Here is a 16,701-nt window from a genome sequence, read left to right as displayed (position 1 = left end):
AACAAAACTATGTAGTATAAAACCTTAAAAAGTGTCTCTCTTCTCAAGGATGAGCGGTGGCGTTCAGCATTTGATCCTAAGCTTGCAGGCCTGCTGAGTGAGCTGGAGCTTGGTCTGGGCTCAGTGGTCCGCCAGTCTGGAGCACAACCCTCTGCCAAGAAGGGCAGCACGGAGGAAGATATCCTTGGTATGCATGCATATATTTTTGCAGAAAGAAACACAGGTTAGGGTTGTAAACCCACAGAATGGTCACAGAATTTGAGTTTTTTTTTTAAATATTTAGATTCTGGAGGGACATTACATTATAATAATAATTATAATAAACTTAATTTGTATAGCATCTTTTAAAACACACAGTTGCAAAGTGCTTAATATAAAATAAAATCCTGCACAGACAGACTGGCAGAAATGCAACACATACTGTACATATATGTGAAACAAGCATACTAGCATACATGCATACACACATGATGCACAGACAGACAGAATTTGTGAAAACGCTAAGTTAAAGAAATGAGTTTTTTTAGCAGCTTTTTAAAACTGACCACTGATTCAGCAGACCTAATGATCTGGGGTAGACTGTTCCAGAGTTTAGGGGCAGCAACAGTGAAATGCACCTCTGGATCACCTCTGGATTTGAGGTGTGATCGAGGAACTGATAAAAGGCCTTGATCGGGAGAAAGGAGAGGCCGGCCACTAGAATAAGGGCTCAATAGTTCTGCCATGTACGCAGGAGCTAGGCCGTGCAGGGCCTGGTATGTAATTAACAAAATTTTGAAATTGATTCTGTTCTTTACTGGAGCCAATGGAGGGAGGCAAGGATTGGAGTGATATGCGACTGACAAGAAGTATTTGTTAACAACCTAGCTGCTGCATTTTGGACCATTTAGAAGCGTGCTATTGAGGACTGAGTAATGCGGTGAGGAGGGAGTTACAATAGTCTAAACGGGAAAAGATTAAGGTGTGTACTAGACATTTGCTGTGTTTGGTTGTTAGCATAGGCTTGATTTTGCAATATTTCTCAGCTGGAAGAAGCAGGACTGAATGACTTTACACATATGAGGTTCAAAATTCAAATGCTGGTCAAACAGAACACCAAGATATTTAGAGGTGGTCTTGATATTACTTGCGAGGGGAGCAATATTGTGAACCACCTCCTTACTACAGTAGTCAGGGCCGATTACAAGGACCTCAGTTTTATTGGGATTAAGATGGAGGAAATTTAGTGACAACCAGTTAGAGAGAGCGAGGCTAGACTTTCTTGAAGGACAGTAAGGTTGTTAGGTAGTGGTAGTTAGGCTTAAACGAAAAATACAGCTGCATATCATCATCGCAGCAATGGTAAGAGGTATTACAGGCTGACCTCCCAGAGGCAGCAATAGAACAGGATAGGTCCCAGAATTGACCCTTGTGGGACTCCACATAAAGGGGAGCAGAGGAAGATACGTGGTTATTAATGTGAACATTGAAGTGTCAGTCTGACAGGTATGATGTGAACCATTTGAATGTAGTACCAGAGATACATTACACATGCCATTAAGTGAAACATCTTTGCAGTATTTATCAAAGAAAAGGGGTTGCCATTCTTGTATATTATTTGATGTGAGTATTACTTGTGTTAAAGTGAATCCTTACTGCTGGAAGCTGTAGTGACATGCTCTTGTCAGCTAAATTTTAATGGACAATTGCATTTGTTCATTTTTTATTCTATAGCCAAACAGAAATAGCATTTGTTCCCTTCATAAAGCAGATTGTTTATTAAAAAACACACAGAAACTGATCTGCTGGGAACAAGGATATGTTAGGATTTTAACAAGATGTCCTCATATTATTTCCACTATGCAGGTATCCTGACTCCCAGCGATGAGTTTCAGTTCTGGTCCGATCTCTCTGAGGCTGCTGAGAAGAACAGTGTGAGAGAGAGGGCTACACATTTCACTGAGCTATTTAAACCCATACAAAAGGTATGCATGAAAACTTTATGTATCAGGACTGCCTCTGTGTAAAATTTTATTTTTTATGGTCATTTATGGTGATTATTCAGCTTTGATCTATAATATTTAATTATATGATGCAATGATTCCACAGATAAGTTGGTAAAAGAAAGCCATTACATCTTAGTATACAGTTCTACAGGCTTAACATAGTGAGTCTTAATATTTACATTGTTTCATATGCTGGTTGGTTTAAACAGTATATTGAACAGTATAATAATGTGACAAATCTAAACTTAACGAACACATGAAACTGTGTGTCCCTTTGTGTTTCCACCAGGAGTACGGTGGTCTTGATGGCTTGTCTATGTCTGATGTGGTGGATCTGGTGGAACAGAGCAGAGACTCTCTTGACGATGTTTGGCGGCAAACCGATTTTGAGCCTTATCCAGAAACCCGCATGGTCCGACTCATGGATGTAATCGGTGGGACTCTCTCACACATACACAAACCCACACCCGAAAATAAAAACAAATATTTGCTGATGTAGTTTTACAGATAGAGAGTGTGCGTCATGACCTCCATGTCACAAAGACCGCAGCCACTGTGGTTGTTGATGAAATTCGCATGTTTTGAGAAACGAAACTGACTTTGTTCAGAAGTGCTACTGGCATTGTACATAGATTCTAAACCACAGGAAACACTGTGTTTTGCTGCTCTGCGTTGTTGCAATTTTTTCCTTTTCTTTCTTTGTTTGTCTGTAACTGTTAAAGGTGGAGCCCTTGGAAGATACGTGCAGAGGAAGCTGAGCACTCTGAAAATCTTTGAGGAGCCATTTGTATTAATGAGAGAGAACCTGAGAACGGGTGTTGCCATCTGTGAACAGTGGGTGGTAGCCTGTGAGCATCTGACTGGACAGGTACGAAAGGGTTTAAAATGTGGGAAAGCAATGCAGAAAATGGTTCAGAAAATCTAAACCTTTTACCATTTCACCCATAATTCAATGTCAGATCCCATCAGCAATAGTCTGGTGAACATGTCGGGTGTGTCCGGTTTAGCCAGCAGGCTTCCTTTTCAGTGTGCTGCATTGTGCACAGAAAAGAAACTGTTTTTCCTGTGATTTACTTTAATTAACAGGTCTTATCCTTGCTGAAATTTCTTAGTAAATTAGTAAAAAGTCAAAATGAAGCTTTGTCAGGGCTGTCCTCAAGAGGAGACGAAGACTACTTTTAAAATGCTCGTTTGTTGACTGGAGGTCGGATCGATCATTTCTGATGCATTCGAGGTAGTCGGGAAATCTGAAACGGCTTGCGTGATACCGCGTCAGGGAATTTATCTCAAGTTGAATTTTAAATCTAGAACAGATGCAGATGTCTGTTTATAGAGATTAATAGGAAGCTAAATCATCATTAGATAGGTAGGGCTGGGTATCAATATGATTCCGATTCACAGGGTCCCGATCCGATTCGATATCGATTTGTGTCAGGGGTATTTCAGTTACAATATCACTGCACCTCTTACCTGGTGCATTATCAAAATTTTTAATGTTTACAAGAATTGACCCCAAAGAGATTACATCATGTACTTTTTATTTAACATGACAAACACACAGCAGTCAACACAACATTTACAATTTTATGAATTAGACAGCTTAGTTCAGATTTTTAGTCTGTACATCTGGCTCATGGTTTTGATTCAACAAACTGGGGTTCAACTTAGCCGCTGATAGAAGCTGGGATGTCATTATGGCGCATTACATTCCGCCTGCTTTTTCTCTCCACACGGACTATTTTTCCTGCATACGCCGCAGCCTGCTGATACGTGATCGGTCAATATTACTCGCACTACAAGCACACTACAAATGGAAACCATAACATTTGCCTTCCCTAAAAATCCACGTCCCTGCGTGGAGATTGCCCATAATTAAACATCTCATTCAAGAGGAAAGAATACCTCAAACAAAAAAATACATTTTCATCTTGTATTAAAGGAGGTCATCAGTATTATTGTGGTAAACAATGAAAACATGGCTTAATTGTTGATTTCTACAGGTGTGGAAGAGACATGCTCCCCACCCATGGAAGGAAAACAAGCACTGCCCACAAAGCCTTCATTGCCTTGCAAAAAGATTGGATGAGGTAAGAAAGGGTTTTCATCCAGGGTCAAGAAAACACTTCCCATAGATATAGATATAGATACTGATATGTTTTTTAGGTGTTATTTTCTCCCCTCGCACATGACGAATAATTTTTGCATCACATTCAGTGCTACAAATATACTTACTAGAATCCTTTCGTTTTTCCTTGTGTCTGCTTGTTTGTAAATAAGCAGATGTGACATTTAAGTGGAATTTCAGGACAGGAAGTGAACCATAAATCGACATGATAAAGAGATGGGGCAGCCTTTTCGTTATGGCTGATTTGGGACACAGCCTTTGACAAAGTGTCTCACCCCAGTAGATGTTTGGATGCATAATAGTGTTGGCAGCCAAGGCTTATTACCTTAATTGGTTTTTAAAAAGGTTTGTTTTTCTCCCGGAAAGGCTACCACTTTGGAAAGTTGTCCGGTCCAAAAACATTTAGCCTCTGCCACATACTCTACACACAGATACCTCGTTCCTCTTTACAATATTCTGTACACTAACTAATATCTAGTTTCTGCCCTCGTAGCATTTTCCATAGAAGGTTTGACGTGGGTGTCTGTCAGTTAAACTCTTAATGACAAAAATGTTCTAGATGTATTTTATGTAGAGAAATTGTTTGTTTCCTATAGTCAAATAAGCAAGTCACAAGTTGTTAGTAATGTTGAAGGAGGGAAGCCACTGGGCTTTCTTCAGGGACACTTTTAATGACTCTTCCTAGCCACGCCCTGAGGAAGACTCGATGAGGGTCGAAACCAGTTGGCGTTTACTCCTGTAATATTGATGTTTTTTTACGAGAGATGCCCTGATTCAATAAAGGCATTTTAATCTAAATCCTTGTCTTGGTGCGAGTGTGCTTGATGAAAGCCCAGTGGTTTCCCTCCTTCGACAGTTAACTTTTTAGCCTTCAAGAGCACCTGGAGTTTAACAACTTGCTACCGTGACCACCTAGTATCCCTCTTTTTCTTGGTAGTGATGTTGTTGACTCATTTGAGCCTCATAACCAGACACAGAGATAAAACAAATGACATCACTCTCCCTGTTTATTTCTACCAGGTGGTGACTCTGCGCATGGTTCATGAGAAACTGCTGCGGCTGCTACCAGGAGGGAAGCAGCAGGCTCTCACTTCAGATCGTGTGTTTGAACCTTTTTCTGAACTCAACCCGCTGCATTACAACCCCTACACTGAGGTTAGTTGTAGGAAACCGTGAGTGTTTGTTTTGTTAGGCTGCAGACATATCAATCTATTATCTATTATTGTAAAGCTGTGACATCTCTCTTTAACTTAGAGTCTGACTTCTGTACGTGTTTTGTAGCCTCTTTGGAGAGCAGCAGTGGCTCAGTTTGAGCGCCTAATGGCTCCGTCAGAGCAGGAGGTCGCAGGCAGACTAAAGAGCTACATTGCTGACGTGGGGGACAACCCGCAACAGGTAGTGAAACGCACTTTTCAGTTCAAGTTATGAAGCATTGTGTGTGGAGGCGTGTAGTTAAGGGAACTCATCAAACATGCCTTTGTACATGTCTGTTGCTAGCTGCTGCAGGTGTTTCAAAAGCACAAAGAGTTGATCAGACGTCCCACCATCAGCAAAGAGCTGCAGTCTGAGAGAGAGACACTGCTGGCCAGATTACTGGACTACAACAAAGGTGCACAGTTGAGCCTCAAAGCACTCACTTTATTGTGTTTTTTCTCATGTTCTGTTTAATTTTTAAACACAGTTTCATTACTTTTCTTTTGATGGGGGGCACTGCAAACATTTGTCCACACAATAGAAGTACACCTTAAGATACCCTATCCTCCTCGGTTGTTTCAGAAATGTTTGACTTGAAATCAGGTGAGATGTCTAGTGGTTAGAGTACATAGAGCTCGAAGGCTCTGCTACCACTACAATATATTCTTAACTGGAGCCCAACCTGCTCACTCACAGTCAGTAACTTAGGAACCAACTAAGGAAGGAAAGTCGGTGATGTTTGATAGTGATTGATAGTGAGTAGTAGTTGTTTCTCGACTTGACCCCTCTTTACTTTATTGATATTCGTAGGCCTGAAGACTGACTTTGAAAGTCGTTGCCATGGAGGCCCTGGAGACAAGTCTGGGCCACTTATTGGCAGGAACCTCCCTGAGGTGGTCAACAAAATTGTCTGGGTCCGACAGCTCATACACAAGGTAACAGCGTATATTCACACTACTGTCCATGACTTAGCACAGCATTTGGTAGTCTATCCTTGATTTTAAAGTGTAAGAAGCCTTCTTTAGATAATTGACAGTTGGTGATGAAATGAAAACAACAGATTTTTCTGATGTTACAATACGAATAATTCTAATGACAGTGATAAGACTCTGTGTATACTGATTCCTTTTTTCCCCTATACTATCTTGCTTGTAACCTAACATTAGGTTGAGGACTCTGTTCGGATAGCGGAGGCACTGCTCTCAGACCTTTCTGCGTTCAAAGCGTTCCTGCATTTCTGTGACGACCTGCTGGAAGTTCTGAGGGCATATGAACAGGAACAGTTCGAGGACTGGTCCAGAGATATACTGTCGGGACTGGCTGACCCAAAGTCAGGGATCAGGTTGGAAACACTCCTCAACTTACACGACAAACCACAAAAGTTGGAGTGACTTTTATCATGATTGCCACTTTGCACTTGTACAGAATGTCAAAGTATATTGGACTGCAAAGTATAAACATTTCCTTAATAAACTCCTTTTTATTTGTTAATGCAAATAACTTTACTACTACTACTTTATTACTACAACTTTTCGCCTCATTTCGTACATTCATCAAAGGCACTTCTAAACAGGTGCTGGTTGGAGTGGATCCTGTATGACAGTCTCTCCCCCTGTTTAGCCTGCAGGCCAGTAACCGTGTGATGGATCTGGACCATGCGGACGGCAGACTGAAGATCCAGTATTCAGACAGGCTGGTCAGTCTGCTCAGGGAGGTCAGACAGCTCTCTGCCCTTGGCTTTCCCATCCCAGCCAAGATACAACAGGCGTCTAACACTGCAGACAAATTCTACAGACAGGCCATTGTCCTAAAACAGGTGAGAGTTTTGGTCAAGATATAATCACATTTTTTAATTAATTAATTAATTGATTTTTACTATATTTTTTTTTACCATTTCAGTAAGTCTCAAGCTCATAATGTAACTCTGTGTTGTAGGTGGCCCATTTCTACAACACAATTGACCAGCAGATGATTCCCTCTCAGAGGCCTATGATGCTTGGGCTTGCCCTGGCCTTTGAGCAGGTCATCAAGGTACTGCACAAAGCTGGAAATTGTGGTTCTTTCTTTCTTTTTTAAATGTGATTTATAGTCATTATAAATTATCATGATGTTGTAATGTAGTTGAAAGGGAATTGTTGACTTGCAAATAAAAAATGAATCACACAACGTACTTTCCTTTTCTGTACTTTACTTTTACTTTTTCTTGATTCTTCGAAAAGTAGAGGATATTTCCCCCCAAAATTCTTCACTGCAAGAAACTCACTTGTCACCTGAAAATTGTGCATAAAAAGTTGACATGTATCTATAACTGGCATAAAAATTTCTGCTTTTCTCTTTTTAGAATCCTCGTTCTCAGTCAAAGGAAGCAGGTGGTAAACTGCAGATCACTTGGGACAACCCCAAAGAGCTGGAAGCATACATTACAAAGCTGCAGTCTGCTGCTGAGAAACTGTCCACCGAAAACAGGAAGTTGCGCAAATGGCACACAGACTTTATTGACAAGGTTATAGCTATTTGTTTATTTTGACCTCAGTTATTTTAGTAAATGATTTAATACAGACAGTCTGCACTAATTTCAATTATTTGCCATATTTCATGTAACTAAAGTCCTTCTCTTTTGTTTATTTGTCTCTGGGTACATTTGTCAGGTGGTGACACTGATGAATGTGGACTTACTGAGGCATCAGCAGCGGTGGAAGGACGGCCTTCAGGACCTGCGTACTGGCTTTGCCACTCTGGAGGCTCAGGTATTGGTTACAATCAGAAGTATGGATCTTTAAAATTATTTCTATACATATTCTTCATAACCATAAACATTTAGAGAAATCAATGAAGGTACGCTCTGTGGTTGCTGGGATTATCAGGGTAAATGAACATGATTACACTTTTTTTGGAGTGCTCAAAACTTTTTACTACATTAAAAGATATTACTAACCACTGTACTATTAGTGGTATTCATTTGAATGGTTGAACTGTGAACTTCATTTCAATGGTTGAACTTTGCTACCGAACCTGCTCAGAGAGGAGTTGCTGCTAAGTTTAACCAGTTTTCACATCAACTCCCTTATTATGGCAGCTGGTAAGCATGACCTGGGAAGCATGTCCGGCTACGGGAAGTCTTTGAGGTAAACCAGTATAAATCCAATGGCTGTCTGCGATTCTGCCTGCATCTTTCTACTGCAAAGAACATTAAGCAGGTGGATATTGTAAATAAGGAAGAATTAGTTCAAGAAAGATTTCAAGTCCATTACGGATCACACAGTCCAGACAAAGCAAAGCGATCGTTATCTTTCAAGAGGAGGGGTTGTCCAGTGGTGGAGGTGGGCTTGACATCAAATGTAGGCTGTGCTCGTGAACGCGGCAAGGCCAACAAAGAAAATGAGCTGACGTGCTCCGATGACGTGTGTGGCATGCGCTACAATGACAACTGTGGGCTTGCTGTGAACTCTGCAGAGGCCTCCAAAGTGGCAGGGGCCAGCTCAAAGTTCAGCTACTTCACCGAGCTGACAAAGGACCATGAAGCTATGACTCAAGTCTTTTTTGGAAGGAGTCTACAACTAAAAGTGACACAAACTTTATGGCGAAGAAACGGTAGTGAGTGGTCTACCTTTATAAGAATTTAAGATACAGGGGTGCTGCTTGAGAGCTTACCTGTCTTAAACAATGGGGTGGCTGTGGCTTAGTGGTAGATTCGGTTGCCTCTCAAGCGGAAGGTTGTGAGCTCGATCCCTGACTGCTACAGTCACATGTCAAAGTGCCCTTGGGCAAGACACTGAATCCCAAAGTGCCCGGTAGAATAGCCATCATATAGTCTACTTACCATTTATATGCATGTGTGTGGTATGAATGTATATGGATATGTATGCACGTACTGGAGTGGATAAGTATTAGTGTTGAATTTGTTCAACACTTGAATCTAATGTGTGAAAGACAGCTGAATAAAGAAAAAGAGAGTAATTGTATGAAAATGTATACATTGTATTGTTGTTTGTTGTTAATAAAATTTCACTTACAAAAAAAGAAAAAAACTTTATTATATAATAAATCCTAATTGTCAAAGTTAATGCACGTCTATTTGTGTCCAGGGCTTCAGGTGTGATGATATGCAGGCATGGCGTCAGCACTGGAACCATCAGCTATACAAGGCTCTTGAACACCAGTACCAGACAGGACTGGAAGCTCTGAACAAGAACCTGCCTGAAATACACATAGACCTCACTTTCAAGTCAGTACACACACTTTACTGTTCTTCTTGTACACAATCTGTTTTTCTTGTACACAATCTTTCTCTTTATGTGTAGGTTATTATCTTTTTCTCTTCCTCTTACACTCATACACATACAGTATGTTAGTGTCTCAAACCACTAGCAGAAACTTCTACATTTTTTTCTAATTCTTAAACGCCTCCATTTCTCTGTACTGGTCTTACTTTCTCTTTCTTTCTTTCTCCTACAAACACAGTATTCATAAGTGTGGATTAAAGAGAAAACAACCTTTTCTCATTACATTTCTCTCCTTCTTTTGAACAGACAGGGCCGTTTGCAGTTCCGTCCTCCATTTGAGGAGGTGCGAGCACGCTACTTCAGAGAGATGAAGCGGTTCATCTCTATCCCAAACCAGTTCAAAGGGGTCAGCGCCCAGGGGGACGAGATGATCTTCAGTGTCATGATTGATAGAAATGCCTCTGGGTTCCTCACTATCTTCAACAAGGCCGAGGACCTATTCAGCCGCCTGCAAGCTATACAACACAAGTTCAAGGTGCCTGAACAACACATTAGATTGACATTAGTAACATTTAGGATGTCCTGTTATAAAACATCTGTACGTTATTAAAGGAGCCATTGGCCCCTGGTGTTTTCTGTAATCAATAGAAGCAATAATATTTGAAATTGGCGCCATAGCTGTGGAGAAAGTTGTACAAACGGCCGCGGTTTCGCCCATTCTACATGCCCACAACACCCAGCATGCATTTCGCCCCTCCCTCTGAAAGGAACGGCCCAGCCAGAGACGCTGGAGTGAAATACTACCGTTTTCTAGTCAAGTACATTGATCGCTGCAGGCAATGGGTCAGAGCGGTACAGAATCTGAAATACAATGAGAATATACCCGTGGATCGTCTAAAAAATCTTCGGGTCTGCCGTCTACATTTCAAACCTGACGATTTTGAGCGAGACATGGCATCGGAGGCGGGCGTCCTAGATTGAGGAAGTGTAGTTTCGCAAGCTCCCTGGCCTCTGCCAGATGACGTGTTTTACATAGTCGGAGATTTTCCAGGGCCCATTGGATAGGCGGATAGCGTCCTCCAAAGGCACAGTGTGAAACCATAATGGAATTAGCTCCCCATAATAGCAAGATAAGACTGAGGTTGAAAATCAGCGAACTGGCCCTTTAAGAGAAGTAAGGGCAGTTCTCACCATACAAAACAATCTATTTGAATGCATTACATTACATGATTTTCTTTGACCTTATAGATTTTCGACCCTGGCCTCAGAGATCAGAGTCCCTTTTATGACTCTGCTGTGATGCTGTATTGCAACACTGATCACTATATTTGACACAGTGATTTTACTTGATTTATCCCCTTTATTTATTTTAGGCATTACAATGAGTCAGTCCTCTGCTATTTTCTTTGAAATACTTCTCCTTGGATTAGTCCTACTTCCCCATTTGTGTATAGCACATTTGAGCACTGTGTGTTATCTGTTCCCCTCAGTCTGCACCCATACATATGTCAAATGTAGGGGGAAGCCCCCAAACAACATCCGACTTCTCTTTTTTATTCGTTACCTCCTTTTCAGTTCAGTGATCTATGACGTGTTCTCTAAGCTTTGACACATGCGTTTAAAATTAGGAAATGTGTTCTGTACCCAACCACTGTGACTCTCTGTTTGTGTGTGTTGTAGGAGTGGGTGGTGCTGGGACAGGTGGATTTAGAGAAGTTAGTGGAGAAGCATCTGAGTTCTGTTCAAGACTGGGAGAGAAACTTCAAGGCCCTGAAAGCCAGAGGAAAGGAGTCTGAACGTCTGCCCAGGTACATTTCGTACATAATTAGCACAAGCAAATATAACCTCTATAACAGAAAACCACCACAATATTTCCCCGAGAAAGTTTAATATTGATTCATATTTATAGGACTTTCATAAAATAGATAATTGCATAGTTGTTGCAGAACTGGGGACAATGAAAACCAGTCATCACATTTTTGTTTAACCCTTAAGACGAGACCCAGACCTCTTTGGTTCTCTGACAGGAATCGGCTTCAGAAATTGTGTCACAGTTTCTTTTGCCATTTGAAGCTGCTGTTTCCCCCAGGATGATTAAATGTGGTTCCTTCTGTGAAATGGCAAATTTTATTGAAATCCTACATATTTACACTATAATTGAGTCATAGGCACTTATCATCTCCTTCTTTCTATGTCAGTCAGGAGAAAGTAGACTGCATCACTGTCAACTGTGAGCCAGTAAAAGCCATCATTGATGACCTGATCCAGAGGCTGTTTGACATTCTGCTCCTATCACTCAGGAAGTCCATACAAGGTAAAAGACAGACATCTCCTTTTGTTTTCCAATCGTCCGTTTATTTCTGTTTATGTTTGTCATTGTTTATCTCTCATTTAATCCCCTGTGGTTTTACTTTCTCTTTTCTTTATGTTATGTTACCTTCCGTTTGAGCTTATTTTCTCCTTCTCTTCTTTCAGGCCACACACAGGCCATAGACAGTTTTGTGTCAGAGTCAATGGAGGCCTTGTCCACTCGTCCAGAAAGCATGGAGGAGATTGGTTCAGCCAGTGGCAAATACAGGCAGATACTAGCCCAGAAACCTGAAGTAAGACAAATACAATCCTAATCTCTGGCTGGGTAGCTTTTTCAAAATTTCATATATTTAAGTTGACCAATAATGTCAATAACATGACATGTATGGATTCATAAGTTTATGGGCATTTAAAGGGGGTATTCTGCTATTTCACATTTAAAGACATACAGTATATATAATGTTACAATGTTGGCTGTCCAAACTAAACGTGGGTGAAGTTTCAAACCTGTAGGTAAAAGTATATTGGAGGAATCCACTGTTCAGTCTGCAGGCTGCTGTGAACGATTGCTTTAAGACAGACTTCTCCAGATGATTCTCTTAATGATGTCACAAGGTGGAGGAAGTCCATATTTGGACATCTGCCCGAAACCCAGCAGCTCATTCCGCCTCAAAATTTGTTTCACTCCACCACTCTGCTCAACGGCTCTGCTCGTCAAGTCGGTTAAGAATGTCTTGGAGAAAGTGTTTCTTTGGCTTTGAAGGAAAGACATCAGTGTTTACATTTCCAAAGAACAAGAGCACCAGCCATTATTTCAAATCGAAAAATTTAAGTCTTTGCCGGCAACTCCGTAACACAGCCACAGGGTAGGAGGCGTGCCTCAAACACTGAGTTCTGCCACTTGGCAGGCTTTGGAGAGCTGGCCAATCAGAAGAAAGTGGGCTTATAGTGGCGGGGTTTCTTATAGAGACAGAGCTGACTGAGTCGTTTCAGGCAGAGGCTGTATGAGGGAGTTTTGTAACTGTAAATTCTAAGGTACTCCACAAGTATCACAGAGTGAAATATGAAGCTTAAAATTAGCATAATACCAGAAAATATACTAACTATACTTGATGTGTATAGATTCTACCTGAGTTCCAGTGTGCCGAAGAGAAGAACCGCCTGCTGCGAGCAGTGGCTGGTGCAGGCCTGGACTCATTGTCCTCACTAAGGGCCAAGTGGGACAAACTAGAGCTCGTAATGGAGAGCCATCAGCTCATGATCAAAGAACAGGTGACATCCCACAGCTCACAAACACTCAAGTAGGATCATGGTGTGATCTTTTTATCACTGTCTCTTGTTGTGTTCTTTTGCCCTACCTCCCCCAGGTGGACGTTATGCGAAGTAATGCTGCTGGTCGCATCAATGCCTACAGGGCAGATCTGGATCGCTTTAAGGGCCGCTGGGACCAGCTGAAGCCTAAAGATGAAATGCTGGAGACCGGTGATCATGCTGCCCTTCTTGCGTGCCTACAGACCATCAGGGACAAGCAGCAAGAGTTCCAGGAGTTGGAGCTTGTGCGGAGTAAACTGCTGTACGTCCTTTTTAATAGACTGAATTTATATGTATTTTTTTTTAACTGAGAGTCAGGACTGATAAGGATGTTTATTACTTTCATCTAGAGGTGGATAAATTGTTGCTTGAGAATGGCTTCTATAAATCATGCTTGTGTTGATAGAATTGTTTGAAACTCTATTAAATCTGGTGTGATAAGATTAACGTCTGTTAGTTTATGGCCAGTTTGACTGACATTTCATACAAAGTTTACAAACACTGACATCACTCTACAGGAAAAAGTATTTTTATTTTATTTATAAATGGCTTTGTATCTAAAGCTACTCAGTATTAATACTGATGCATTTCTACCTAAACAACTAGCCTGGAATTATGGGAAATACTTCACTAATCGCCACCCTCCGATTAAACTTAAGGCATGGGTGAAGTGAAGTCTCACTTTCTAGAGAGACCAAGTTTTAGAGCTTTTAAGTGAGGTCTTGAGACACTCAAAGAAATGAAAAATGTGAGTCTAGCTCTTGATAATAAAATGTCTCCTCTCCTCAGTGAGGACTGTACCTATTTTGACCTGGAGGCTCCGGATTTCTCTCTGGCAGAAGACACAAAAAGAGACATGGACGAGTACAGCCAGATGTGGGGTTTGTATGAGGAGTGGCAGCAAGGCTTTACAGAAAGGGCCCAGGAGGACTGGATCACATGCAGGTAAGGAGTTACGTTTAGACCTAATCTTGATAGATACTGGTCTTCTTATCTTAATCTGTGTTCAGCTGTTTGTTAACACAATATGTTTATTTTTTTCCCCCCAGGAGTAAGATATATGTGTTTGAGGAGTTTCTGTTTACGTGGCAGGACAGGCTTAGGAAGCTGGAGCAGCCTACAGCCATGTCTGTAAAACTGCAGGGAGAAGTGGACAAATACAAGGTAAACAGAAACATGTTAGTGTCTTCTTTCAGTTTGAGTAAAGCCTTTGTTAGACATTGCTATGACTCATGTGAAAACCCCTAAGAATCGCTGTAATTATTGTTACACCCAAAGATTCTGGAAAATTAACTGAAAATTCAGCAATTCTTAGAGTAAACATGAGTGTTAAAAAATGTGTTGCCATGGCATTATTGAATAATTTGATGAATCACCACATTCTTATTTGTTCAGAGAAGGTCTCATGCAATAGTCTGTGTATTTTATGTATTTTGTGCAAGTATAGACTGAATCTGTGTGCTGGTTGAAAAGTCCCTTGATTTCCAAAATCAAAGGGACCATCATATGTACAGCAAACTTCATGGCTCTAAATACTTAAGTTTTATTACTATAAAGAAAAAAAATGAAAACATCAGTGTTGAAAAACCTATAGGTGACTTGCAAGACTCTTTAGTTGGTTTTTAGAGTTAACTTGTACTTTTATTTTCACACTCCCATCTGTACATCTAGAACATGGTCCCAGTGCTGAAGTATGTGCGTGGGGAGCACCTGTCCCAGGACCATTGGTTGGACATGTTCCGTTTGCTCGGTCTTCCAAGAGGGACAACTTTAGAGCGACTCACCTTTAATGACCTCCTGGGAGTGGCAAATACCATTGTTGAAAAGGCCTTGGAGCTCAAGGTATGTATAAACACGGTCGCTAAAAATAAATCATGACTCATTATGACTACTTGGTGGAAACACTTTTATAGGGACGCAGTCTTTTTAGTTATGGGGTGACTATTAAAAGAAAAGAAAGAAGAAGAAGTGAATCTTTGTATTTCCAAAATTACTACAATAAATGAAAAAGGACACTAGGAGGCAGCAGCAACTAAGAAATTGTATATGTTGGAATATAAATACACGTGTACATTTGGAATTGAGATCATGTATAAGGATATTTTATGAAGACATGACCCCGTCACAAATAGAGACCCTTCTAAGAAACATCACTAATATGAACTGATTCTTAACACTGATATCTTGGACTTAGATACTACCTGTTAACAGTTTGGGAACATTTCCAGACATTCTGCTTGTGTTTTAAGTTTAGTTGGTCTGTTAACCCTTTTCATTTTCCATTTGATCTTAATTATTGCTTTAAAAAATGTACTTTTCAATACAAAACTGAACAAGTTAACTGATCTGCAGTGTTCTTATTTATTATCAGAATGGTTTGCAAATCATATTTGGAAACAATATCTATGTTGAGCTAATTGTGGTAAAAATAACACATTTGAAAGTTTCATATTGGCACACTCCAAGGTGTTTCTTTTGTTTAATATTTCTTGTGACTTTTATTACATTCCTGGCAAACAATATAAAACATCTCCATCTTTACAGCTCGTAATGTGTTAGTAAAAATTAACAACACATGCGTGTAGAGCAGAGGGAAAAGCTCTTGCCAACATACCCAGAAGAATATTACAGATTGATCTGACTTGACGCATTGCACTGGTTTTAGAAGATGTATATAAAGTGTACTCAGTTGTCTACCTGACTGTCTGTGCTTCATATTAGGACCTGAACAGTCGTGCTCAGGCAGAAGTGACAATCAGAGAAGCCCTGAGGGAGCTGGATTTGTGGGGAGCTGCAGCTACCTTCAACCTCACTGAGTACACAGACAGCAGCAAGCGCACTCTCACCCTCATCAAGGACTGGAAGGATATAGTCAACCAGGTACTAATGCTCAAAAACAAAATATATGGACTCACCTACTTACAGTACTTAGCCTGATTAACTCGACTGGATAAATTATTTATTGAAAAAATCACCATCACTTCAAAGTTATTTTCAGAATGAATAACTGTGACGTAGAATACAACCAATCACACCCATGTTTTATAGTACTAATAAGGTGCTTATAACAAGAACACCTTGATGGAGGCTGTGGCCCAGGTGATGCACTTTATCTGCTTTCTTGACGTTCTCCCAGGCAAAAACCTTGAGGAGCAAATATAGTCTCTGTTCTTGCTTGAATATACAGTTGTCAAACCCAGAAAACTGTTCTCAACACAACACTCCTGAATAACTCCTGTATGTGATATTTGAGGATGTATGGTACCAATTCTTTTCAGTTCTATCAATTATTTACCACTGACACTCATCTTTTTTTTATCACGACGGAATAGGGGAACATCTTTACACTTGCAACCTTTACATTTTAAAATGTATTCTGTGCCTGGTCTCTTTGCATATCAACAAGTATATGTTAACAGTTGACGTTTTCTACCGCCTTACTAAGTAGGTGTTGGTGTGAGGAACATGTGGCACAAAATATGATCTGTTAGGTAAAATGTAGTTACAGATAATACAAATGTAATACAGATGATAAAAATACAGATGGCAGCCT

The 16,701-nt window shown here is 40.5% G+C and overlaps 1 protein-coding gene and 1 pseudogene across 3 annotated transcripts in view; both read left to right on the top strand.

The window, feature by feature from the left end:
• The window catches only part of dync2h1 (dynein cytoplasmic 2 heavy chain 1), a 134,133-nt gene that overhangs the window by 984 nt on the left and 116,448 nt on the right, over positions 1 to 16,701 (top strand). For all 3 annotated transcript variants that reach the window (XM_069668841.1, XM_069668839.1, XM_069668840.1), the window contains exons 3-27: positions 49 to 187; positions 1,846 to 1,964; positions 2,275 to 2,419; positions 2,708 to 2,853; positions 3,986 to 4,072; positions 5,131 to 5,265; positions 5,392 to 5,505; positions 5,608 to 5,719; positions 6,115 to 6,239; positions 6,471 to 6,646; positions 6,925 to 7,120; positions 7,240 to 7,335; positions 7,646 to 7,807; positions 7,953 to 8,051; positions 9,390 to 9,529; positions 9,834 to 10,062; positions 11,208 to 11,335; positions 11,726 to 11,841; positions 12,003 to 12,130; positions 12,960 to 13,109; positions 13,205 to 13,410; positions 13,938 to 14,093; positions 14,198 to 14,312; positions 14,820 to 14,990; positions 15,870 to 16,028. In XM_069668841.1, coding sequence (XP_069524942.1) covers positions 49 to 187; positions 1,846 to 1,964; positions 2,275 to 2,419; positions 2,708 to 2,853; positions 3,986 to 4,072; positions 5,131 to 5,265; positions 5,392 to 5,505; positions 5,608 to 5,719; positions 6,115 to 6,239; positions 6,471 to 6,646; positions 6,925 to 7,120; positions 7,240 to 7,335; positions 7,646 to 7,807; positions 7,953 to 8,051; positions 9,390 to 9,529; positions 9,834 to 10,062; positions 11,208 to 11,335; positions 11,726 to 11,841; positions 12,003 to 12,130; positions 12,960 to 13,109; positions 13,205 to 13,410; positions 13,938 to 14,093; positions 14,198 to 14,312; positions 14,820 to 14,990; positions 15,870 to 16,028 — 3,549 coding nt within the window. The remainder of the gene's footprint in view (positions 1 to 48; positions 188 to 1,845; positions 1,965 to 2,274; positions 2,420 to 2,707; positions 2,854 to 3,985; positions 4,073 to 5,130; positions 5,266 to 5,391; positions 5,506 to 5,607; positions 5,720 to 6,114; positions 6,240 to 6,470; positions 6,647 to 6,924; positions 7,121 to 7,239; positions 7,336 to 7,645; positions 7,808 to 7,952; positions 8,052 to 9,389; positions 9,530 to 9,833; positions 10,063 to 11,207; positions 11,336 to 11,725; positions 11,842 to 12,002; positions 12,131 to 12,959; positions 13,110 to 13,204; positions 13,411 to 13,937; positions 14,094 to 14,197; positions 14,313 to 14,819; positions 14,991 to 15,869; positions 16,029 to 16,701) is intronic.
• On the top strand, positions 8,134 to 8,987 carry LOC138596853 (KATNB1-like protein 1; annotated as a pseudogene).

The sequence above is a fragment of the Semicossyphus pulcher genome, unplaced genomic scaffold, assembly GCF_022749685.1.
Source record: "Semicossyphus pulcher isolate SPU_LCO1_2020_fin unplaced genomic scaffold, fSemPul1.0.p SCAF_19, whole genome shotgun sequence".
Lineage (NCBI taxonomy): Eukaryota > Metazoa > Chordata > Actinopteri > Labriformes > Labridae > Semicossyphus > Semicossyphus pulcher.
Note: the sequence above shows the minus strand (reverse complement) of the source record. Positions and strands in the feature narration are given on the sequence as shown.